General features: G+C 40.4%; 1 protein-coding gene across 1 annotated transcript in view; it reads right to left on the bottom strand.

The window, feature by feature from the left end:
* Positions 1 to 24,692, bottom strand: part of LOC122917593 (FRAS1-related extracellular matrix protein 1-like) — a 65,636-nt gene that overhangs the window by 9,410 nt on the left and 31,534 nt on the right. Inside the window, exons 5-9 of the mRNA XM_044265638.1 lie at positions 19,359 to 19,682; positions 15,618 to 15,726; positions 11,927 to 12,058; positions 5,451 to 5,795; positions 4,687 to 4,829 (exon numbers count right to left, since the gene is read on the bottom strand). Of these exons, the coding sequence (XP_044121573.1) occupies positions 4,687 to 4,829; positions 5,451 to 5,795; positions 11,927 to 12,058; positions 15,618 to 15,726; positions 19,359 to 19,682 (1,053 nt within the window). The remainder of the gene's footprint in view (positions 1 to 4,686; positions 4,830 to 5,450; positions 5,796 to 11,926; positions 12,059 to 15,617; positions 15,727 to 19,358; positions 19,683 to 24,692) is intronic.

The following is a 24,692-nucleotide window of genomic DNA, read 5'->3' as shown; positions in this document are numbered from 1 at the left end:
TCAACATTAACCCAGGACTCCAGATGAGCACAAGATACCCAGTTGTAGTTCTCAAGAAGGCCTCTATGCTCTGGATCATGCTGTTCCTTCAGTCTACAATGCTTTTCTCCTGCTTTCTCCAGCAACCTCAGGCTTTCTTTACCTTGAGGACTCTTTTTAAAACTTTGCCCAGTTTCTTGGAACTCCTGGATGGCTTAGTCAGTTAAGTGTTCAGCTCTTGACTCTGGCTCAGGTCATGGTATCAGGGTCATGAGATTGAGCCCCACATTAGACTGCCCTCTCAGTAAGGAGTCTGCTTGAGATTCTTTCCCTCTCTCTCTCTCCCTCTGCCCTTACCCCACCCCCCACACATGCTCTCTCTCTCTCTCTAAAAGAAATAAATCAATCTGTAAAAAAAAAATCCAAACTTTGTCCAATTTCTCAGTTGGAATTGTTTCTGAATTTGGCTTATCCCTCAACAAATATTTTACTGCCTTATAGTATTAGTAGTCCACATGTCAGTCTCTCCTAGACTGAAAGGTCCACAAGGGGAGAACCATAGCATACTGAAAACCCCGTGAAATTTGTCAGTGGACAGACAGTTAAAATGCAGAATATACCACTCAGTAGCTATTAATCTTGAACAAGTCATTCAACTTCTTGGGATACCAGTTTTATTGGTTAGTTAAGTGTAACAACAATAATCTCAAAGAGTTGCTATGAGGATCAAATATAACCATGTAGATGAGTATCTGGCACATAGTAGGTGCTCAATAAATATTGTGTTCATTTTGGCTGCTCCGCAATTAGCATGGTATTTTGTAGGTAGATGATACTTCATTGGTGTTTGCTAACCCAGTCAGTATGTCCTATCTGTGATTTTAAAAACTTAAAATCGTACTGTCAGGGTTTGGGATCATGTAAGAGGGCAAGGCAGCTTTGCCAAACAACTTTTATAATCACATTTATTTTTTTTCCCCAATAATCCTGTTTGTGAGAAAGCAATTACGAACTCTCTCCCGAAACAGGACATCTGTTTGGCATCATGGATCTTTGCACAGCTTGATGCATGAGGTATTCTTACCCTGATTCTAGTTTTAATATTGTTACCAAAGCACAGATCAGCAATGCCAGTTTTGTCTACAATAATGGTGTTCACAATATTTAATTTGAAAATGAAGAATATATTTTTTTAAATTGATGCACAGAGCAAAAACCAAGGCATAGTTAAGCTTTTCTGTGATAAAGCCTGGGACACCGGCTCGGTCACCTACAAGCTATGCTCCCTGGGGCAGATAATTTTACCCCTCTGGGGCTCAATTTTTCTCTCTAGTAGCACAGTGAGTATCTAGTAGTAGGTGCTCAATTAATTAATCCCCTGTCTCCATCCTTCATTACTTTTACAAAACCATACAACATATTTACTACTCCGTTATGAAGCATTTCAATAATTAAAAACTAAAGCCAGTTATCAAAATAAAAGAACACAATGACAGTCATTTCTCCCGTCTCCTGGAGTCTGTGTCACAATTTTTTTTCCAATTACAGTTTTTTGCTAATCTACAAAGTTCAGAAATTCTCTATGGGGCCTCCCAGCCATAGTGTGCATCAGCAAGGCTCCACTTAATTGAAAAACTGGATTTAATATGGAAACAATAGTTATTGTGCCTTCAAAGAGACCATTTTCCATGCTAATTTATTCTCCAATGTGTTCTTTGTATAAAAAGAATGTACAAGCATGCTTTTTTATACCCCTGTAGTAATTCTTGGTGGGCACATTTTTCAACATGTTTTATGATCACTTAAGTTGATGAATCTTTACATATTTATGTATGTTTAAACAATTATTGTATGTGTGTCTGTGGGTAGGAGAAATCCTATTTTAAAAAAACTCCATAGAGAAATAAAGAATCCTCATTGTACTGAAATTTGGTTGTAAAAAAGACATTGAACAGCCATTCCCAGACAGTGAGAAAGTAGTGCCCAATCATGGGCTCTTGCTGCTGGCTCTCCCTGCATCCCTCCAGTCTACTTATAGCCACAGGCACCTGCACACACACTTGAACAGAATCTGAATATAAAGTGATAAATCAGTACACAAAATGACAAAGCCTGACCTTGACCCTCAGGATCAGGGTCCACATATGATACTCCGACAGCTAGTATCTGACTTTCCTAGTCAGAAGCCATCAAGCCTTGGTTCTTGATCCTTTCTCTGCCTCAGCTTTGATTTTTGCCTGATTCATTTTCTTGCATCTTCTTTTGAGATTATCCGGTTCTATTTCTCAGCCCCAGAAATTAATACCCATGTTAGCTTTGCCAACCCCACTTTCCATTCTGACTTCTGACAAATGTCCATGCCCTGGGTGCCCATTCTCATCCAGTCATGTCCAGTTGCCTCCTTCCACTTGACCTACAGGCCTTTGTGGTACCTGTTTCCTTTCTTCCTCCATCTCTTAGTCCTCTTCCTATTTCTCTCATCTATCCTTATTTTCCATTCTCCATTTTACTTCTTTTTTTCTTCAAGTTTTTACTTTAATCACCTAGTGCTCATCACGACAAGGGCATGCCTTAATCCCCCTCACCAATTACACCCTTCTCCCCGCCAATCCCATTTTGCTTCTAATATCACTTTCTCCTAGGTTTAAGATCTCTTACAGCTTAAGACCTAAAAAGCCCTCTACTGAGAAGGATAAGAAAGGAAATACTTTTCAAAAACAAACTGAGCAGGTGAGGTTACTTTGATGACAGTAATGACAACCAAGATCAAAAGAGAGAGGGGGTTTCTTGCTGATGTGTAGATATACTGTTGATTGGTGTGTCAGTCAACCTCTCAGAGGAGCATTCAGTAGAGAAGGACTAGAGGAGGGAAGGGGCATCCCTGCTTATGTAAGCTCTTTCCTGCTTTATGCACATTGTGTCTCATCTGAGGAGATCCTTGCTTTCCATCCACCATAGGGAATAAACTTACAACTGGATCTGCAGAGTTTGGTCTGACCTATTTGCCAAGATTCAGAAATAATTCTGTTTCAATGAAGTTTTCCTACTCTAGGGAGATCTCACATCCCCATGTGATCGATAAATATAAATAATTCTATACCTATGTTACATAAAATATGTAATAGCAGAAGAGGAAAAAGAAGTCCTGAGCTTTCAGTTAAAAAAAAATACATAATCTGCTAAAAGTGATATGATATTCTAGTCAGAAGCAGGTCAGTTTGAATAGCTACAATAGAAGATTTAAAAATAAATCCTATTTGTCGTCGCCATTTTGCATCATCAAGTCAACCAAGGTCTCAAGCAAAAATGCAACCTAGAAATGGCATAGAATACACTAACCAAAAAAGGGAGTTGTTATTTGGAAAGGAATTGATTTGTTATTCAATATGCAGATGAATTAAGAATTTTATCATTCATTCTCTATTCCCTCTTAACAGGGATCACCTTGTTCCTTCAGTTTCTGGGCTCTCTGACGTCATTCTTCCTGATCATCCCTTTTTGTTACCTTTGTCTTAGCAAACAGATGAGATGAATAGCTCAGTCCCCTATATAGTGGCTAATGTAAGTGACAGTGACATTATGAGAAGCATTATATAGCTAATAGGGACATATGCTTTAAGAAATCATTCTAGAGGGGCACCTCGGTGGCTCTGTCTGATAAGCGCCTGGCTCTTGATTTCAGCTCAGGTCATGATCTCAGGGTCATGAGACCAAGCTCTGCAGCTGGGCTCCATGCTCAGCAGGGAGTCTATTTCCTCCCCCTTCTCCGTCTGTTCCTACCTGCTCTAAAATAAATAAGTCTTTTTTTTAAAAAATCATTCTAGAGCTGGTTCTAGATTTGCTTAGATTTCTACACATGCTACCTTCCAAGATCATAGGTATAAAATGCCTAGCAAAAAGAACTATGTATAGTAAGTGATCACTTATTTTCAGCTGTTTTTCCACCCCTACCACCAGCCATGCTCTCTTTATATGGAGACTACCTTTTAAGTTTATAGTTGTCCAGATCCTACACTAACTTCCTTTTCTATAATTTCTATATGAGAATGCCTCCTTAAACTTATTTCTGTATCCTGTATACTTAAATGATATACTTGAGTGGTGGTGAAACACATAGTTCTTCAAAAGCAACAATAAATAATAACTAATTTATCTATTGAGGGCTTACCATTGCCAGAAAGCTCAGTACTTTATATATAATTATCTCCATTACCCTCACAATTGCCCTATAAGGAAGTTGTAGTATTTACCTATTTTACAGGTGAGGAAACTGAGGCACAGGTCGGGTCAAGGACAGGAGAGAAACATGGGCAATGTAACTTCAGAGACTATACTTCACCACTTACACATAAAATGCCAGTGTTTTCTTGAGTGTTATGAGGCCAGCATATTTGGTAGGTGTTCTGCAAGGGTCCCATGGTTAAATAATCTTGAAAACACAGCATAACATAACACGGAGTTTTTACAAGTAATTTACAAATGCAATATTTACAAATACAATACTTTACAAACACAATAATTTACAAAACATATTAGGGAAGTAAAAGGTAGAGAAGACATGCAAAGAAATTGACTTAACCTTGCTGAATCCATTGCTTCTCAAACTTTGAATCTTAAGACCTGCTTTTATATAGTTTCTAATGACACCTCCCAGAACGGCTATCTGTGGATAAGACTTGAGGACAGTATTCAGAGATAGCTTCTTACCTGCGGCACTGAGAGATTTGGAGGTTCGTGGCTGTCCCACAGGACAAATTCAAAAGAATCTTCAAAGATCTCTCCACCAAAGTGACGATAGTAAATGATGCCATTAAATAGATCCCTCTGAAGGAAGCCAGGGACAGGATAGCCTATTGGGTCCACAAAACATCACATACTTTTGTAACAATCTCCCAGATGTTGGAGTATAAACTTTGGACTTACCTTCAAAGTACTTTCTGCCTTGTATGGCGTATGCACCCAAGGAATTTTCATTAAATATTTTTATCAAGGCTTATAAATAATAAGCAGAAAAATTAAAGTTGCTACATCTATCTGAAAATATGTAGAAAAATTAGCATTACAAAAAATATTTTTTAGGAACACAGTCGTAACTAACACTAACTGCTTGATCACTATTATTTTGTTACTCCTGAATACTTTAAGAAATAGTTATGGAATTATTCTGATAAAGCATAAACAAATGTTATTCAGGAAATTACTTTATCAATATTTAAAATAGGCCAAACACTTCTCTTCAAGCTTATTTGTTCTATCATCTTGCTTGGCAGACATAATTTTTCATAGTGTAATAGTCAGCTTGAGGGCTGGAACTTTCCAGATGCACAAATTCGAATGGATCAATTTAACTTTTCTAGGTGTGAGTTTTCCCATCCATAAAATGAGAACGATCATCGTATCATACCTCATAAACTTGATGTTCACCCTTGTACAAATTCTGGTGCCTACAATCTTCACTGTTCAGAACTTACCTATCAGCCCTGGCCCTGGTTTCTTCATGATTTCTCCAGCTTGAGGAGGTTTTGTGATATTAAAGAAGATGTAGTCATCACTGGAGTCCATGTCTGATGCTCTGAGCATGGAACCCTGGATCGGTATGGTTTGCCCCTCCTCCAGTTCAATCACAACATTGCTTATGAGGAATGGGGGACTGTCATCTTTAGGCAAAATGTTGATGGGAAACTTATGGTGGATGCTATGTTGGCCATCAAATATCCTGAAGATTACAAAGTCTTTGGTGGAATCACTGTCGTCATGATGATAGCGAACAACTCCAGCCTGAAGGTCAGCCACAGTGAAGAGAAATCCTTTCCCACCTAATGGAGACAGCAGAGATGGAGCTGACTGAGTGAGGGATGCCAAGAGAACAGCTATAGTGAAAGCAGCCGTGGAGAAAAGGGCGTTAAGGAAAGAGGACCAGCCAATTTATGCCTCACTTAAACAGTCTTGTTTAGTCAGCTCTGGACCTCCAAAAACCTGGTTTTGAATACTGGCTATAACACTAATGAGTTGTGTGGATTTGGGCAAGGTACTTAATTTGTTTGAGACTCATCTGTGAAACAGGGTTAATACTACCTACCTCATATTCCCTAGTAAGGATGAGAGAATTTTAAAAACAGTAAGCCTACAAAATATGTTGATTATTAAACTCATTGTTGTCATCCTACAGGGCAGCACCTCTTAGAGGGGCAGTCTTCAACCAGGAGCATTGGTACCAGCTAGGATGTCTTTAGAAATGCAAGTTCCATAGATAAGCCCCAGCAATCTGTTTCACTAAACTTCCAGGAGAGTCTAACACATGCTAAAGTTTGAGAATCACTGGCTTATTGCCCCAAAGCTAGAGCTCTGGTATCTGATGGCCTCAGTTCAAAGCCCAGTTCAGCCATTTTCTAGGTAGATGACCTTAGACAAGTCAACTTCTCTAAATCTCAGGTTCCCCATTTGTAAAGTGGGAATAATGATACTACTTCATTTCATAAAGCTGATATAAGTATATAGAATGCTTTGTATAGTATCTGGCACAAAGAAAATACTTAATAAATATTAGTACTATTTTCTACCTCCTCTGAGCCACATCATCATGGGCTATCACTCTACTCTTCATTTCTACAGTGCTAATAAACATTGCTTCACTCTGTATAGGTGATTACAATTCTTGATGACAAGTGCCCCAGTGGTCTCCCCACACTGTATGGTTGTTTTAAAACCCTGAGGAATAAGTGATTAAACATTTGTGTAATAGACACTGCAGGTTACTTGTCCAGTAGCCTTTTTCTGCTTCGTCACCAGTAGCAGAATCCTACTTTTATTTGGAATGGTAATATGAGCATTAAAAAATACTCAGGTTCCCAGACACCACTGCATCTGGGAGGTAATATGTGCTTGGTAGATTTAAGTGGAACCTGTTGTATCAGATTTCTGTGAAAAGCTATTAAAGAGAAAATTAATTGACATAACTGTTTCATTGTCCCTCTCTTTCTTCCTTCCTGGAATGCAGACCCAAAGTCTAGAGGTATATACACTAGCTTGTGACCACTGACAGAGCAGAAAGAGCTCCTGGCCTCATGGATCTGGAATGCCTACCTCTGGGCAACTTATTACATGAGGAAAATAGATATTGAATTTTTAAATCACTGGAACTGGGTTTCCTTTACATGTAACTGAACATCCACCCTAATTAATACACCTAGGCTTAAACCAATCTCCTACTCTCCTGGGATTAAACAAGAGAATTTATCATTTCATTTTTGATTTCAGAAATCCTAATCACAAATGATAATAAATAAGAACCCCCTTTCTGCATTATAGTTGGGAATATACCAAAAGGATAACTGAATTAAATCCTCTGAGCTCATTATAAGGAATGGACTATACTATCATATGACATGAATATTATTTTTGTTAGGGCTTAATGCCTTGTTAACTACTATCCTTGTAACATAATTAACATAACATAATGTTATTAACATAATAACATAATCATTACCAAGTATTCAAAGAACTAAGTTTCTCTGTTTTTCAATACATTTTTCTGAATCAGAGAAATGAGAGGGAAATATTTTGTCTTCCAGTGGGGGTAAGATCACAAGTTAAAGAATATATTTAGAAGGAGTACTACCTGGCAAGGTATGAGCCAAGTACAGGAGGCTATTCATAAATGGTCATCCAGGGGCACCTGGGTGGCTCAGTCCATTCTAACTCTTGATTTCGGCTCAGGTCATGATCTCAGGGTTGTGATATTGATCAAGCTGCACATCAGGCTATGTGCTGGACATGAAGTTAGCTTAAGATTCTCTCTCTCTTTCTCCCTCTGCTCCTCCCTCTTCAATAAATAAATAAGTAAGTAAATAAATGGTCATCCATTGATGTGAGCACCCTAATGAAAAAGCTAATGGTTTCAAGATCTCCAGATTTTCTGGATATGACAATTTATTTAAAAATGAGGTCTAAGGGGCACCTGTATGGCTCAGTCACTTAAACATCTGACTTCGGCTCAGGTCATGATCTCAGAGTCCTGGAATTGAGCCCAGAGTCAGGTTCCCTGCTCAGCAAGGAGTCTGTCCCTCTCCCCCGACTCAGGCGCTCTCTGTCTCTCTCTCTTTTAAATAAATAATTAAAATCTTTAAAAAAATAAAAATAGAAAAATAGAAATGAGGTCTATGACAGAAGTTTTCTTTGCACAAATTATAGCTGAAAACTTTCCTTATCTGGGGAAGGAAACTGACATCCAAATCCAGGAGGCACAGAGAACTCCCATCAAAATCAACAAAATCAAGCCAATACCAAGACTTACTGCAGTAAAATTTGCAAAATACAGAGATAAGGAAAGAATTCTGGAAGCAGGAAGGGGGAAAAATCCCTAACCTACTAAGGAAGACAAATCAGGTTCACATCAGATTTCTCCACAGAAACCTGGCAGGCCAGAAGAAAGTGGCATGATATATTGAACAGGCTAAACGGGAAAAATATGCAACCAAGAATACTTTATCCAGCAAGGCTGTCATTGAGAATAGAAGGAGAGATAAAGAGTTTCCCAGACAAACAAAAACTAAAGCAGTTCATGACGACTAAACTGCAAGAAATACTAAAGGACACACTTTGAGTAGGAAAGAAAGAACAAAAGCAACAAAGTCTAGAAAGGAATAGAGAAAATCTCCAGAAACACAAACTTTAAAGGTAATACAATTAACTTGTAATACAATACAAATATGAATAAATTCATATCTCTGAATGTAAATAGAATAAATGCTCCAATCAAAAGACATAGGATATCAGAATGGACTTTAAAAAAAAAAAAAAGATCCACGTTTACTGCCTACAAGAAACTAATTTTAGACCTAAAGACATCTACAGATTGAAAGTGAGGGCTTGGAGAACCACCTATTACACTAATGGATGTCAAAAGAAAGCCAGAGTAGCCACACTTAAAACAGACAAACTATAATTTAAACCAAAAACTGTAAAAAGAGATGAAGAAGGGCACTATATCATGAGTAAGGGCTCTATCCAAGAAGAAGATCTAATAATTGTAAATATTTATGCCCACAACTTGGTAGCACCCAAATATAAAATCAATTAATAACAAACATAAAGAAACTCATTGATAATAATACAATAATAGCAGGGGACTTTTAACTCCCTACTTACAGCAATGGACAGATCATCTAAGCAGAAAATCAACAAGAAAATAATGACTTTGAATGACACATTCTTTTTACGTACACAGAATACACATTCTTTTCAAGTGCACAAGGAACATTCTCCGGAATAGACCACATATTGAGTCATAAATCAGCCCTCAACAATTACAAAAAGGCTGAGATCATACCATGTATATTTTCCGATGACAAGGCTATGAAATTTAAAGTCAACCATCAGAAAAAACTTGGAAAAACCACAAATACATGGAGGCTAAAGAACATACCACTAAAGAATGAATGGGTAACAAGGAAGTTGAAGAAGAAATAAAGAAATATATGGAAGCAAATGAAAATGAAAATGTGACAGTCCAAAACTTTTGGGATGCAGCAAAAGTGGTCAATCAATGTGATATATACCACATTAATAAAAGAAAGGGTAAGAACCATATGATCCCCTCAATAGATGCAGAAAAAGCATTTGACAAAATAAGGAATCCATTCTTGATTAAAATCTTCAACAAAGTAGGGATAGAGGCAACATACCTCAACATAATAATGATCATATATGAAAAACTCAGAGCTATTATCATCCTCAATGAGGAAAAACTGAGAGTGGACAAAGATGTCCACTCTCACCACTGTTATTTAATACAGTACTAGAAGTCCTAGCCTCAGCAATCAGACAACAAAAGGAAATAAAATGCTTCCAAATCAGCAAGAAAGAAGTCAAACATTTGCAGATGACATGATACTCTATGAAGAAAACCTGAAAGATTCCACCAAAAAATTGCTAGTACTGATAAATGAATTCAACAAAGTAGCAAGATACAAAGTCAATATACAGAAATCTGTTGCATTTCTATATGACAATAATGAAGTAGCAGAAAGAGAAATCAAGGAATAAATCCCATTTACAATTGCAACAAAAACCATAAGATACCTAAGAATAAACCTAATGAAAGAGGTAAGAGATCCGTATTCTGAAAACTATAGAACACTGATGAAAGAAATTGAAGATAACACAAAGAAATGGAAAAGCATTCCATGCTTGTGGATTGGAATAACAAATGTTGTTAAAATGTCTATGCTACCCAGAGCAATCAACATATTTAATGCAATCCCTATCAAATACCACCAGCATTTTTCACAGAACAAGAACAAACCAATCTAAAATTTGTATGGAATCACAAAAGACCCCGAATAGCCAAAGCAATCTTGAAAAGGAAAAGCAAATCTGGAGGCATCACAATTCCAGACAAGCTCTATTACAAAGCAATGGCACTGGCACAAAAAGAACAATAGAACAGAATAGAGAAGCCAGAAAAAGACTCTCAACCCTATGGTCAACTAATCTTCAGCAAAGCAAGAAAGAATGTCCAGTGGAAAAAAAAGACAGTGTCTTCAACAAAGGATTGCTGGACAGCAACATGAGAAAGAATGAAACTGGATTGCTTCCTTACACCACACACCAAAAGGAATTCAAAATGGATGAAATACCTAAATGTGAGACAGTAAATAGTCAAAATCCTAGAATAGAACAGAGGCAGCAACCTCTTCAACTTCGGCCACAGCAACTTCTTAGTAGATATGTCACCACAGGCAAGGGAAACAAAAGGAAAAATGAACTACTGAGACTTCATCCAGATAAAAAGCTTCTGCATAGAAAAGGAAATAATCAACAAAACGAAAAGGCAACCTATAGAATGGGAGAAATATTTGCAAATCATATATCAGATAAGGGATTAGTGTCTAATATCTATAAAGAACTTAGCAAACTTGGCACCCAAGAAGCAAATACTCCACATAAGAAAGAGGCAGAAGACACGAGCAGACATTTTCTCCAAAGACATACAGATGGCCAACAGACATGAAAAGATACTCAACATCACTCATCACCAGGGAAATGCAAATCAAAACCCCTGTGAGATATCACCTCACACCTGTCATAATGGTTAAAATTAACAACATAGGGAACAAGAGATGTTGGCAAGGATACAGAGCAAGGGGTACTGTCTTACACTACTGGTGGGAATGCAAACTGGGGCAGCCCCATTGGAAAAACAACATGGAGGGTCCTCAAAAAGTTAAAAATAGAACTACCCCATAACCCGGCAATTGCACTACTAGGTATTTACCCAGTGGATACAAAAATACTGATTTGAAAGGATACTTGCACCCTAATGTTTACGGCAGCATTATGAACAATAGCCAAATTGTGGAAAGAGCACAAATGTCCATCAACTGATGAATGGATAAAGATGTGGTATATACACATATATAATAAAATAATACTCAGCCATCAAAAAAAGATGAGATCTTGCTATTTGCAATGACATGGATGGAGCTAGAGGGTATTATGCTAAGCAATATAAGTCATTCAGAGAAAGACAAGTATATGATTTCACTGATGTGTGGAATTTAAGAAACAAAACAGATGAACATAGGAGAAGAGGGAAAAAAAGGAGAGAGGGAAGCAAACAATAAGAGACTCTTAACTATAAAGAACAAACAGGATTAACAAAGGGGAGGTGGGTAGGGGATGGGCTAAATGGCTGATGGGTATTAAGGAAGGCACTTGTTGTGATGAGCACTGGGTGCTATATGTAAGTGATGAATCATTAAACTCTACTTCTGAAACTAGTATTACATTATATGTTAATCAACTAGAATTTAAATAAAAACTTGGGGAAAAAAGAGAGAAAGAAATGTGACCCAAGAGATGCTATGTACATCCTGTCAAATATGATCTGCCTTTGGAGAAAATACTGCTCAGATTCTCTTCTAGGTCAAACAGACTGGTGTTTCACCTCTTAGTGTAAGCCGTCCATGCTGCAGGCCACCCACGGTGACCAGCCGGACAGCATGGATGTCATCGTTGTCGACAATCTGGAACTGCTCCCAAGTGATGGCCCGAGACTGGCCCTCTAGAAGACTCAGACCTATAAAAGAAAACAGACAAGTGTCCTGGAAAGTTCTATGACATGCCAACGTATCTACTTTAAGACAAGATTAATGAATTTTCAGTCACGAAACTAGCTGAAAATTGTATCTATGAAAGCTTTACAAGAAATTGGAATTTCGTTTTTATTTTTAGAAAATTTTTTTAAGATTTATTTATTTATTTGAGAGAGAGAGAGAGCAAGTGTGCAGAGGGGAGGGGCAGAGGAAGAGGAAGCAGGAATCTCAAGCAGACTCCATGCTCATGTGGAGTCTCATGTGGGGCTTGATCTCATGACCCGGAGATCATAACCTGAGCTGAAGCCAGGAGTTAGATGCTTAACCAACTGTACCACCCAGGCACCTCATATTTTAGTTAATATTTCTACTTTTCAATAAGATTTTATTTATTTTATTTTATTTATTTATTTGAGAGAGAGAGAGAAAGAGCACAAACAAGGGGAGTGGGAGAGGGAAACAGGTTCCCCACCCAGCAGCAAGCCTGACTCAGGGCTCGACCCCAGGCCCTGGGACCATTGACCTGAGATGAAGGCAGACAGCTAACCAACTGAACCTCCAGGTGCCCCATAATATTTCTTCTTTTAATACTATTAACCCCAAACTTACAACTTGTTCCTTATATATCCATTGGAGACATTGTGGTCCAGAAAATAAATACTAAAGGAAAGAATAGATGTTATGTTCACAGTGGTCTCTAGCTCAAAAATGTCCACGAGGAATTTTTCAAAGATGAATCCAGAAATTTTAAGCAGGCAAAAGAATCAGAAGAGCTTTTCCATACGTTATGAGTGCAAGAGTAGCCCATAGGACAGAGAATGTAAGGTGGGTAACCACGCAAATACAGAGCTACTGCACTAGCAGAGCATTGAGCGGTATTAGACGTGAAGAGTCTGACACTCTGCAATGATGGCTGAATTTTATTCTGGACTCTAACAAAGAAAGGACTTTTGTAACTAAAGGAAATGAAATAAAATCTTCTCCCTGGATCCAGCATGCTGGAGGAAATGTGGGGAGAGGGTAAGTGCTGCTCAGAGCAGCCAGAATACAGATCCTGGATGGAACACTCCAGTGAAAATGTGGAGCTGAGCATCACTGCCAATGCCATTATCCAGGAGATCCAGGAACTGACCTATTGCAAAGAATACAAAAAGGGAGCAAAGCAGGCACCTGGGTGGCTCAGTGGCTTAAGCCTCTGCCTTCGGCTCAGGTCATGATCTCAGCGTCCTGGGATCGAGCCCCGCATCAGGCTCTCTGCTCAGGAGGAGCCTGCTTCTTCCTCTCTCTCTGCCTGCCTGTCTGCCTGCTTGTGATCTCAGTCTTTCAAATAAATAAATAAAATCTTTTAAAAATATTAAAATTAAAAAATAAAAGGGAGCAATGCTTTTTGAGGAAACAAATTGATAAAATTTAAAAGTCGTGTACTGGTGGACCTGAGGACACTCCCTTTCAAACCTGGTTAGCTTCTTCCCATCCCCTCTTGCCAGCTGTGACCATGCATGTGCTTTCTCAAAGCAACAGCCCCATTGGGAGCCCCACAGTCCCCACAATTGTGAAGTCCTGGCTGCCACCATTGCCTCATCTTCTGATGTGGCTGGTTACCTCAGCTGTCCTCTTGGTCAAGGGCCAGGTTGTGGCATGACCCACTCTTGTGACCACAGCCAGGTTCTATCTACACCAGGGGACCCAGGGAATTTCTGTTGCCGCAGCAAAGAGGGGCCAGGTAGCTCATCATGGACATGTGAGGAGCTAACATCCAGCGGGGCAAACTGACCATAGTGAGACAGGAGATGGGAAGGAGTTAAGAGAGAAACTATTCACCCTTTCCCCAGTCCAACTCTGACTCTTGCTACACACAGTGGCTCCATCTCCTCCTGGAGCCCCCAGCATGAGCGAGCAGTCAACTTCACTTCCTCACCAACTTAGTCTTGTCAACTTTTTATTTGTTCCTCACAACGTCCATTCCCCCTCATTCTTTTTGGGTATAGGGTTAGTATATGACCTGCCTCAAGGGCTGTTGGCTGGGGAACCTGGGGTAAGCCATTCAGTCTGGAGAGAGAGAGAGAGAAAGATGGGAGGGAGGAAGAAAGGAAAGAGAGAAGGGAGGAAGAACAAACACATATAAAGAATCTCTGTGAGGGGTGTCTGAGGGGCCCAGTCAGTTAAGTGTCCAACTCTTGGTCTTTGCTCAGTTCTTGACCTCAGGGTCGTGAGTTCAAGACCCGTGCTAGGCTCCATGCTGGGTGTGGAGCCTATTAAAAAAAAAAATCTCTGTGATTGGTAATAAGGGTTTTGAAACCATGAGTGTATGGTACAGCATAATCCAAGGCATCGTGGGACACAGCAGAAGAACAAGCAAGACTAGAAGTATAGACAGCAAAATATTAAGAGTGGTTCTGTCTTCATGGTGGAGTAATAAATGATTTTGTTCATTCATTACCATTTCAATCATTTATTCATTACTATCCATTCATTATTAGTATCATTATTATTATCCATCCATTCATTCAATTTATTGCTTAATGTACTTGCCAAGTTTCCAGTGATGAACATGTATTAAGTTCATCATAACTGAAAATTGCTTTTAAAAAAAATTGTCATGTCCCAAGTAGTCAAAACCAGATCTGGAGCACTCTTAACAAGCTTGGGTTTCACAGATCACACAGACTATTAAGTCTTTATCTGAAGCAATAATTCATTTAATATATGATTATTACTAAACTTTGGGTTATCAATTCCTTCTTTTCTTTCATTATCCCTCTAACAGGTAGAGTAGGACAGAGAAACACAAGACTGCTCAACCAATGTTCTCATGACTGAAACTCACATACATGCAAACACGTGTGTGTGTGTACCCACATGCAAGGGCATACACACACACACACACACACACACACACACACGGAAACAAGTTTAAGCCACCACATGGGGATTTAAATCAGACAGAGATGTTTTCCCTTAACAGAACCTACAGCCACTACTTACAAGTATATTTAAATGCTGTCAATGAGATCAATGGGAAAGGAGAAAAATCCTCATTTACATTCCACATTTACATTTGATCTAAATATATACATTGCATTAAAGACCACTCAGAAGTGACCTGCTTTTAAAATAAAGCACTTTAAGCTCTTTATTCCTGCATTGTGGCTTCCTTGCCTGTCTTAAAAACAGGACAATGAATTAGTCTACCGCTTCCTTCCCTCCTTCTGAACAGCGGTTGGACACCTTTTTGCTCTCTGTCCCGACTATAGCTCAGTCTCCCAAGTAGTCACTTTTTGCCTCATTCATTTGAAAGGTGCCCTTCTGGCTTATTTCTTCCAGAGGAGAAACTTGGCTTCCCCACACAGGAATCCTGGATTTAAATTTCTCACCCTGCTAGTAGGAAAAACAAAACAAAAACTATCTGATTGCCTTCACCGGGCTGGGTTTCAGCTGCCTCTTGTGCGAAATGGGAAGAAAACGACCTTTCTTTCCTGACCCATATACTTTCCCGTCTTCCCTTTAGGGCTCTGTGGCTTGACACACTCCACGGAGCTTCACCTGTGTTCCAGGACACCCGCGGGGCGTTGGTATCTGCTGTTCTGATGGAGATGTGGACTGTAATCGGTGCACTCCTCTCGAAGAAGAAATCATAAACCTCCACCTCCAGCTGCAAACAAACAGTTGCCTATGGATCACACATTGACCGTTTAGAGCATAAAATACCACTATTCCTGGAGCAGACTCCACAGTGGGAGGCAAAAGGTTAGATTTCTGCTGAAGCCATAACTCATTTTTTTAAAGATTGGTTTATTAAAAAAAAAAAAAAGAAAGAAAGATTGGTTTATTTATCTTAGAGAGAGAAAGAGAGAGAGAGTGTGTGTGTGCGAGCGAACACAGGGGGAGGGGCAGAGGGAGAGAAGCATACTTCCTGCTGAGCGAGGAGCCTGACATGGGGCTCAGACTCCGGACCCGGAGATCATGACCTGCACCAAAATCAAGAGTCAGATGCTTAACCGACTGAACCACCCAGGCGTCCCACCTGATGTCATTTTCGACAACCAGATCTCACGTTTTCAGGCTCTAGATTTTGTTCATTAGTTAGCAGTATTGTTAAATTTTCCTCTCCATAAAAGAAGCTTTTAGCCTCAAATAGGTGAATACGGTGAAAAAGGGCCCCTGTATTTGCTCAAAAGACCAGCCTCGGGCCACTAGAGCCTCTCCCAAAGGTACAAGGACCAGAGCAGTAAATCTTAACTGCGGGAGGCTTTATTCCCCCAGGGGACACTTGGAAATGTCTAAAGACATTTTTGATCTCACAAATAGGTAAGCATGGTGGGTGGTCCTACCGGCCACTAAATAGTAGACAGAGGCCAGGGATGCTCCTACAAGCTACCACGCACAAGACAGCCTGCATAATAAAGAATCAGCCAGTGCGAAATGCTGCTTTTAAGAGACCCTGCTCTAGAGGCATCTATCTTTCCAAACATATTTTTAAATACCCAGATTTTATTCGCTTCCATGAAATCCATAGCTAATAAATGGGGCTATATGAGAAGGTTTTTCATAAAGATTTTATTTCTTGGGGTGCCTGGATGGCTCAGTGGGTTAAGCCTCTGCCTTCAGCTCAGGTCATGATCTCAGGGTCCTGGGATTGAGCCTCATATCGGGCTCTCTGCTCAGCAGATAGCCTGCTTCCCTTCCTCTCTCTCTGCCTACTTGCGATCTCTCTGTGTCAAATAAAGAAATAAAATCTTAAAAAAAAAATATTTTATAAAGTCTTTTTAAATTTTTAATAATTTTAATAAAATTTATAATAAAATAAAAATTTTATTAAAAGATTTTATTAAAAATTTATAATAAAATAAATTTTAATAAAATCTTTTTTAAAAAAGATTTTATTTCTTTATTTGAGAGACAGAGGGACAGAGGGAGTGAGAGGGAAAACCAGACCCCCTACTGAGCAGAGATTTCCCGATACAGGGCTCCATCCCAGGACCTTGGGATCATGACCTGAGCCTAAGGTAGACTCTTTCCTAACCAACTGAGCCACCCAGTGCCCTATTAAGTTTGTTTTTTTTTTTTTTAAGATTTTATCCCACTAAGTTTTGAACCTTCTTATTGTATTATGCACATATTTTACCAGATGTTGACAAGGAAGGTTGGCATATAAGACAGAAATGCAAGGCACATGCCTACTTTTGAAGAATGTCCATTTGACACTGAATCGCCATTTGGTCCACCAGAGAGGATAAATTCTTAAATGGCAGCATATCAGCAGGTACTACCCCACCAAAGAAACAGGTTCAAGGGGGCCAAAGTAACAGACTAAAAATGGAACCACACCCAGGCGGGGTTATCTTTTGGAGGTAGAATGTCAGTATCTGTTAGGTTGAGCCATCTGAAATTGTATGTCACGTGCTCGCTAAAAAACACTGTTCTCAAACCAACAGGGTACCTGGTAAAACGAGTTTGAATTTGCATGGCTGAAAGAATGGACCGCCTTGACATTATAGTCCAAGAAATGCTTGGCTAGCTTCAGGAGCATGGGTCATTGCGCTGGCCTCGGGAGTCCTACCTTAGGTGACTGAAGGAGCCCAGGACTTCCAGCCCACAGAATCTGCAAAGCACCTAATCACTGAGAAAACTGAGAGTCACCTTCTAACAGCAATGACAAAATCACACATTTGACCAGGTTCTGCTTTAGGATCACATTATACCATGCCAGAAAAGACACAGAAGGCAACCAGAGGAGCTGTGCTTTATTTAGGAGTTCAAGGTAAAACTGGACAGCTAATGAGTAATGAGCCGGTAATACAAAAGGAATGGGAGGCAAAAGGAAAAAAGAAAAAAATGTCTGCCACTTACTATGATGAAGTGGAGAAAAGCAAAGCAAAGGGCAAAAACATGGCACTTACAGTCAAGTCTTTTGTCTTCCCTGGAGGCTAAATGCTGAGAAAGCCTAAATTAGATAGAGGGCAATTTGGAACGGCAGGCACACTCATTTTCCTTAATAAACCTGAAGTCAGGTCTGTGTCAATCTGCTCATGTAAACGTTCCATCCTGTTTGAATCAACTTGCTGGTAGGTCTGCAAGTTTGTGGAGGGTTATTATGTGCAAGACTGTCACCAGCTGTTCTCAACTCCCATCCAAAACAAAATTAGAGGGAAGAGGCTAGAAGAGCAGCAGAAGGTATTGAGATTAGACAGGAAGGAGACTTTTCTGACAGGAAAGTGTTTGATAGAGAAATTAGTCATCTACTGAGATTATGGAATCTCCTATCCTGAGTCGGGTTATTCATTAAAATTAAGGATCTCAGGGCATCTGGGTGGCTCAGTAGTTAAGCATCTGCCTTTGGCTCAGGTCATGATCCCAGGGTCCTGGGATTGAGCCCCTGCATCAGGCTCCCTCCTCAGCGGAAAGCCTGCTTCTCCCGCTCCCACTCCCCCTGCTTATGTCCCCTCTCTCACTGTCTCTCTCTCTCTGTGTCAAATAAATAAATAAATAAAGTAAGGATCCCAGTAAAACGCTTCTACAAAGAAGGAATAATAGAATTTATTAATGAGGGGTGCCTGGGTGGCACAGTGGCCTGAGAGTCCGACTCTTGGTTTCAGCTCAAGTGATAATCTCAGGGTCACGGGATCAAGCCCCATGTGGGGCTCCACACTCAGCATGAGGCCTACTTGAGATTCTTTCTCCCTCCCCCTGACCCTCCCGCTTGTGCTTATTCTCTCTCTTTCTCTCAAATGAATAAATAAATCTCTATAATAAAAAGAATTTGTTAATGAAAGGATTGTAGACAAAGTCATCTTTAACTCCATCAAGGACACCGGAGTTCTCAAACCAGTGACCTCTGGACCAAAAGTGGCCCTCAGAAATATTTTGTAGGTGCCACAATATGTTTCAGAATTTTAAATATGTATCCTGTATTTAAAAATTGAAACATTTTTACAAAATAAAAGAAAAACTTACAGATCTCCAACTACTCTGAAGAACAAGATCTAAGGCTACCCTGGGTGTGGCCTGATTTGTCTGTATTCACACAAGGCAGCAATCACTGGCGTGGGGACAGCTGCCTCCCCTCAGTCTCCCTCTCCCATCCCCTCCCCCTGCTTAGTCTCCTCACTGGCATCACATGCCCAGCTCCTGTAAGCATTTGAGTCTGCCTCCAGATTTACAGTGACTGATTCTCTTCTGAGGCACTGAGGGTACAAACTAACCTGAAGGTGACGAGAAGTACCTGCATCTTCACTGACTGTGGATACCAGACAGGTTAGACGCTTCATCTCCCTTTCTTCTTACCTCATAATGTCTCCGCACAGAATGGCTGCTGTTTGGCGGCTGATAGGCTATCTGCAGGTCACTTAGATCCTTCCAGGTGAACGAGGCAACTGGTCTGGTGTGATCCCACAGATGCGTCACATAGCCGTCCAGCGGAGCTTTGGTGATGTTAAACACCAGCAAGGGCTTAGGGGTCTCGTCCTCTTCACAGTCCAGAACGGATGGAGTCAGGGAGGTCAGGATGAACTGATCCACTTCCAGAGTAAACATGGCCATGAATGCAGCCCTTGGAATCTGATTAGGAAAGCCAGCTCTGATATAGACGGGCAACCACGCACTCTCTGACTTTTGAAAAGGAAAAAAAATACGAAGGGGAAATAATATGAATGAAGTGATCACATACATGGCTAATAGTTTGGAGACAGGATGTCCAGCAGTGGCCTGAAACCTGGCTGCACATTAGAATCAGTGGACAGTTGTTGTTTTTGCTTTTTATTTTATTTATTTATTTGACAGAGAGAAAGTGAGAACACAAGCAGGGGGAGTAGGAGTTAGAGAAGCAGGTTCCCCACTGAGTAGAGAGCCTGATGTGGGGCTCCATCCCAGGACCCTGGCATCATGGCCTGAGCTAAAAGCAGACAATTATCATCTGAGCCACCCAAGCGCCTGAATCATTGGAGAGTTTTAAACACATACTGATGCCCAAGCTTCATCTCTTGTGGGTTCTAATTTAATTGTTCCCAAAAAGGGACCAGAAAACTGGTATTTTTAAAACTCTCTGGTGGACTCTAGTATGTAGCCAGGATTGAAGGGTACATTCATTTTGGTGTCAGAAGGAACTGTCCTTTTGAGTCTATGTCCAGCACTTGTGTGATTTTAAACACACTGTTTAACTCCTAAGCCTTTTCCCCCCTTTGTAAAATACAAATAGTGGGACCCCAAGTATTAAGTGAGGATTAAATGAGATAGCCAAAGTAAAGCACTTAGCAGTGTCTGGCATGCCCCACCTACCTCCTCTGGTCACTCTGCCCACTTCCTGCCATGTGGTTTTGAAGAGGGCAAAGGCAGGATGAAGGAAAATGTCTCGGTAACTCAGTACCCACGCAACTGAAGGGTGGTGGCTCATCTGTCTAGTTAAGGCCCTGAGTCCCCAGGTGACAAGAAGATAATTAAAGCTGAAAGTTACCAATCAGGCTAGAAACGCACCCTCAAATGAGAGCGCTATGAGCAAACAGCCTCTATAATGGGGATTGCCATAGAAACCAGGAAATTGCATCTTGGGATCAGGCTTTATGAGGAAAAGTCCTCAAAGCAGGAGATGCTGGTTATCATGGGATTTGGTGTTTTGCATTGTTAAGAATGACCCTTAATGATAGGAGTCACATTCAGTATGCAGAACACTGGATATTGGACTAGAAGTTGTTATCTGTATGAAACGAAATGTAAAGAACAGAATTCTTTTTAACTCAGTCTCAACTGAGGTTCCAATGAGAAAGATACCAGATTTCAAAATGAATGTGGCACCGATACTATAGGCACATTTACAAAGTAAATCGTCTGGAACTGGTCTAGAACCCCTTCAACCACTGCAAGAATAGAAAAGGGTTGAGAGGGGTAAGAGAAAGATTTATTTGTAGAGAAGAGTGCTTTTCTGTGCTGAGTCACTCCCTCAATCCCCAACCCCACCCAACCCCATGAAGAGGAAAGGTAGACAATGCTACATTTGTCTTGGGTGTCAGGACAGAAGTTTCCTGGAGGCCAGCCTTAAATGTATCTTTTACATGTGAGATGGCAAGGATTAATGCTGGATTCATACAGGAGAAAGCAAGGGGGCCAGACCCAGAATACTGGTGTCTCTTCTGGGATCTGTCTAGTCCTTGTTTATGGCAGGGATAAACATATGGGGGCTACCACATATGAGCTGAAGGGGACAGACTGTTGGTCTGGGGTCATACTGGACTTTGACCTTTTGGGTGCATCTGTGAGAAGCCAAAGAATGGCAGAAGCAGGAAGCTGGGGGTGGAAATCATCCTAGGAGCTGGGGGGAGGAATTGCAAATGAATACTCAGGCTAGAAATGACTCTACTGGAGTTCTACCTGAAGAAGATCTCAAGGATGGGAGATCCCCAGAGAAACCACAAAATTGCCCTGGAGACAAAGCCTAAGCTAGAAACACTTGCCAGAGTTACGGAGCACGAAGTTTTATTCCATCAGTATCTGATCAAGTAAGACCTCTCTCACCAATGCTCCCCACAAACCAAGCCCTCTAAGACCAGAAGTTCCAAGACTAGCCAGCAAACTAAAAAGAGAGGAATGCAACAGAGAAAGAGAAAAGACAATCAACCCCTCTTTCCTCCCACTCCATGCTTAATGAAAACAAATTAAAGATATGCTGAGATATCAGTCTTCACGTGCCATTAAAAAAAATTTTTTTTAAGGGCACCTGGGTGGCTCAGTCAGTTAAGCATCTGACTCTTGATCTCAGCCCAAGTTTTGATCTCAAGGCTGTGAGTTCAAGACCTGCATTGGGCTTCATGCTGGACATGGAAACTACTTTAAAAACATGTATATTTAAAAACCATAAAAGTCATAATGTTGAAATTCAAGTATGGGAAAATCAAAGTATAAAAGGACTAGTGCTGAACAGTAAGACTATTTAAACCTAGGATTAAGCCTAAATAAATATGTTAATTAAAACATGCTAACAAAATAGATATAAATATCAAAAAAGCTTACTTGAAATAAGAGATAAATGATTTAAGAAGTAACAGGTATAACTACTGAATCCTAAAACTGAAATTGCAGATTGTATAAACAAAGCCTGGAAGATGGGCCATCCCCAGGAGAAAGGATAAACAAGATCAACCCTTTCCACATATAGGAAAGACCTAACGAAACTCATTTCATTTTTTGTCTTAAATATTAAAAATATAAGCTAAACAATGTTTTAAAGTTTGGAACTAAATTCCAGTAAAATATAAAATGAGATAAAGGACTTTCAAGTAAGTGGAGAAACAGGCATAGAAAATATAATCTGTATTGCAAGACAATTTTTTTAATTAGCCAGAAAGCATAAAACAAAATGATAGAAAAAAATATATATCCATTACAAAACCATACCTTATATTCCCCTGTTTAAGACAAATATTCTGAAATTAAATATCTAATTACATATGCCTTATAGGGGAGACATTTAAAATGATTTTTTATACATTTTTTATTTATTTATTTGATAGACAGAGAGAGATCACAAGTAGGCAGAGAGGCAGGCAGAGAGAGAGGGGAAAGCAGGCTCCCTGCCGAGCAGAGAGCCGGACGAGGGGCTTGATCCCAGGACCCTGAGATCATGACCTGAGCTGAAGGCAGAGGCTTAAACCACTGAGCCGGGGCACCTGGGTGGCTCAGTGGGTTAAGCCGCTCCCTTTAGCTCAGGTCATGATCTCAGGGTCCTGGGATCGAGTCCCACATCGGGCTCTCTGCTCAGCGGGGAGCCTGCTTCCCTCTCTCTCTCTGCCTGCCTCTCCATCTACTTGTGATTTCTCTCTGTCAAATAAATAAATAAAATCTTAAAAAAAAAAAAAAAAAAAAAGAAACTCATTTTAAACCACTGAGCCACCCAGGCGCCCCGGGGAGACATAAAATAAAATTACATACAAATATTAAAATCAAAAGGATGATCAAAAGTTATCATGTAAAGGAAAAAGCAGAAGTGACCATATTACTTTCAAAGAAAGATTAATCAAGGCAAAAAGCATTAAAAAAGGACAGTGTGGGGAGGAGTCAAGATGGCGGAGAAGTAGCAGGCTGAGACTACTTCAGCTAGCAGGAGATCAGCTAGAGAGCTTATCTAAAGATTGCAAACACCTGCAAATCCATCGGCAGATCGAAGAGAAGAAGAACAGCATTCTATAAACAGAAAAACAACCACTTTCTGAAAGGTAGGACTGGCAGAGAAGTGAATCCAAAGCGACGAGAAGATAGACCCCGGGGGGAGGGGCCGGCTCCCGGCAAGCAGCGGAGCAACGGAGCACAAAATCAGGACTTTTAAAAGTCTGTTCCGCTGAGGGACATCGCTCCGGAGGCTAAACCGGGGCGAAGCCCACGCGGGGTTGGCGTGACCTCAGGTCCCACAGGGTCACAGAAGGATCGGGGTGTCTGAGTGTTGCAGAGCTTGCGGATATTGGAACGGGAAAGCCGGCTGCAGAGACAGAGCCGACAGTAAGCTCACAGCTCGGTGTTGCCTTGAACCGGTCGCAGGCTTGGTGAGCTCGGAGTGCGGCCGGAGGTTAGGCAGACGCGAGTTACTAGGAGCTGTTCGCTGAGGGCGCACTGGGGAGCAAGGCCCCGGGCTCTCGGCTCCTCCGGGCCGGAGACCAGGAGGCCGCCATTTGTATTCTCGTCCTCCGGAACTCTACGGAAAGCGCTCAGGGAACAAAAGCTCCTGAAAGCAAAGCCGAGCGGATCACTCAGCCCGGCCCCTGGTAAGGGCGGTGCAATTCCACCTGGGGCAAAGACACTTGAGAATCACTACAACAGGCCCCTCCCCCAGAAGATCAACAAGAAATCCAGGCAAGACCAAGTTCACCTACCAAGGAGTGCAGTTTCAATACCAAGGAGAGAGCATCAGAATTCCAGAGGAGAAAACAAACCACGGAACTCATGGCTTTCTCCCTGTGATTTTTTAGTCTTGCAGTTAATTTAATTTTTTTCTTTTTCATTTTTTTTCTCTTCTTCTGCTAAAATTTTTTTTAACTTTTACCCTTTTCTTTTTTAACGTTTTTTAACTAGTTTATCTAATATATATAAATTTTTTTCTTTATTATACTTTTCTTTATTTGTTTTCTTTTTTCATTTCTTTTTTTTTCTTTCTTTATTTTTGAACCTCTTTTTATCCCCAAATCAGAAGAGATCCCAATATCTTCAATCTTTTTTTTTAATTCTTTTTTAAATTCTTGGTTGAATTTTTAATTCAATCTCTTTTTTTTTAATTCTTTTTTTTTTCTTTTTTTTCTTTCTTTCTATTTGAACCTCTTTTTATCCCCAAATCAGAAGAGATCCCAATCAGAAGAGATTGGGAGATCCCAATCAGAGGAGATCCCAATCAGAGGAGATCCCTCACCCAATCGTGAGGGGGGAGAAATCCCCCTCATGATTTGGGATCTCTTCTGATTTGGTTAAAGCATATTTTCCTGGGATTGTTGCCACCCTTTTAGTATTTTACTTGCTCCTTAATATACTCTTACCTGGACAAAATGACAAGGCGGAAAAATTCACCACAAAAAAAAAGAACAAGAGGCAGTACCGAAGGCTAGGGACCTAATCAATACAGACATTGGTAATATGTCAGATCGAGAG

This window comes from Neovison vison, chromosome 9 (assembly GCF_020171115.1).
Source record: "Neovison vison isolate M4711 chromosome 9, ASM_NN_V1, whole genome shotgun sequence".
NCBI classification, from domain to species: Eukaryota; Metazoa; Chordata; class Mammalia; order Carnivora; family Mustelidae; genus Neogale; species Neogale vison.
Note: the sequence above shows the minus strand (reverse complement) of the source record. Positions and strands in the feature narration are given on the sequence as shown.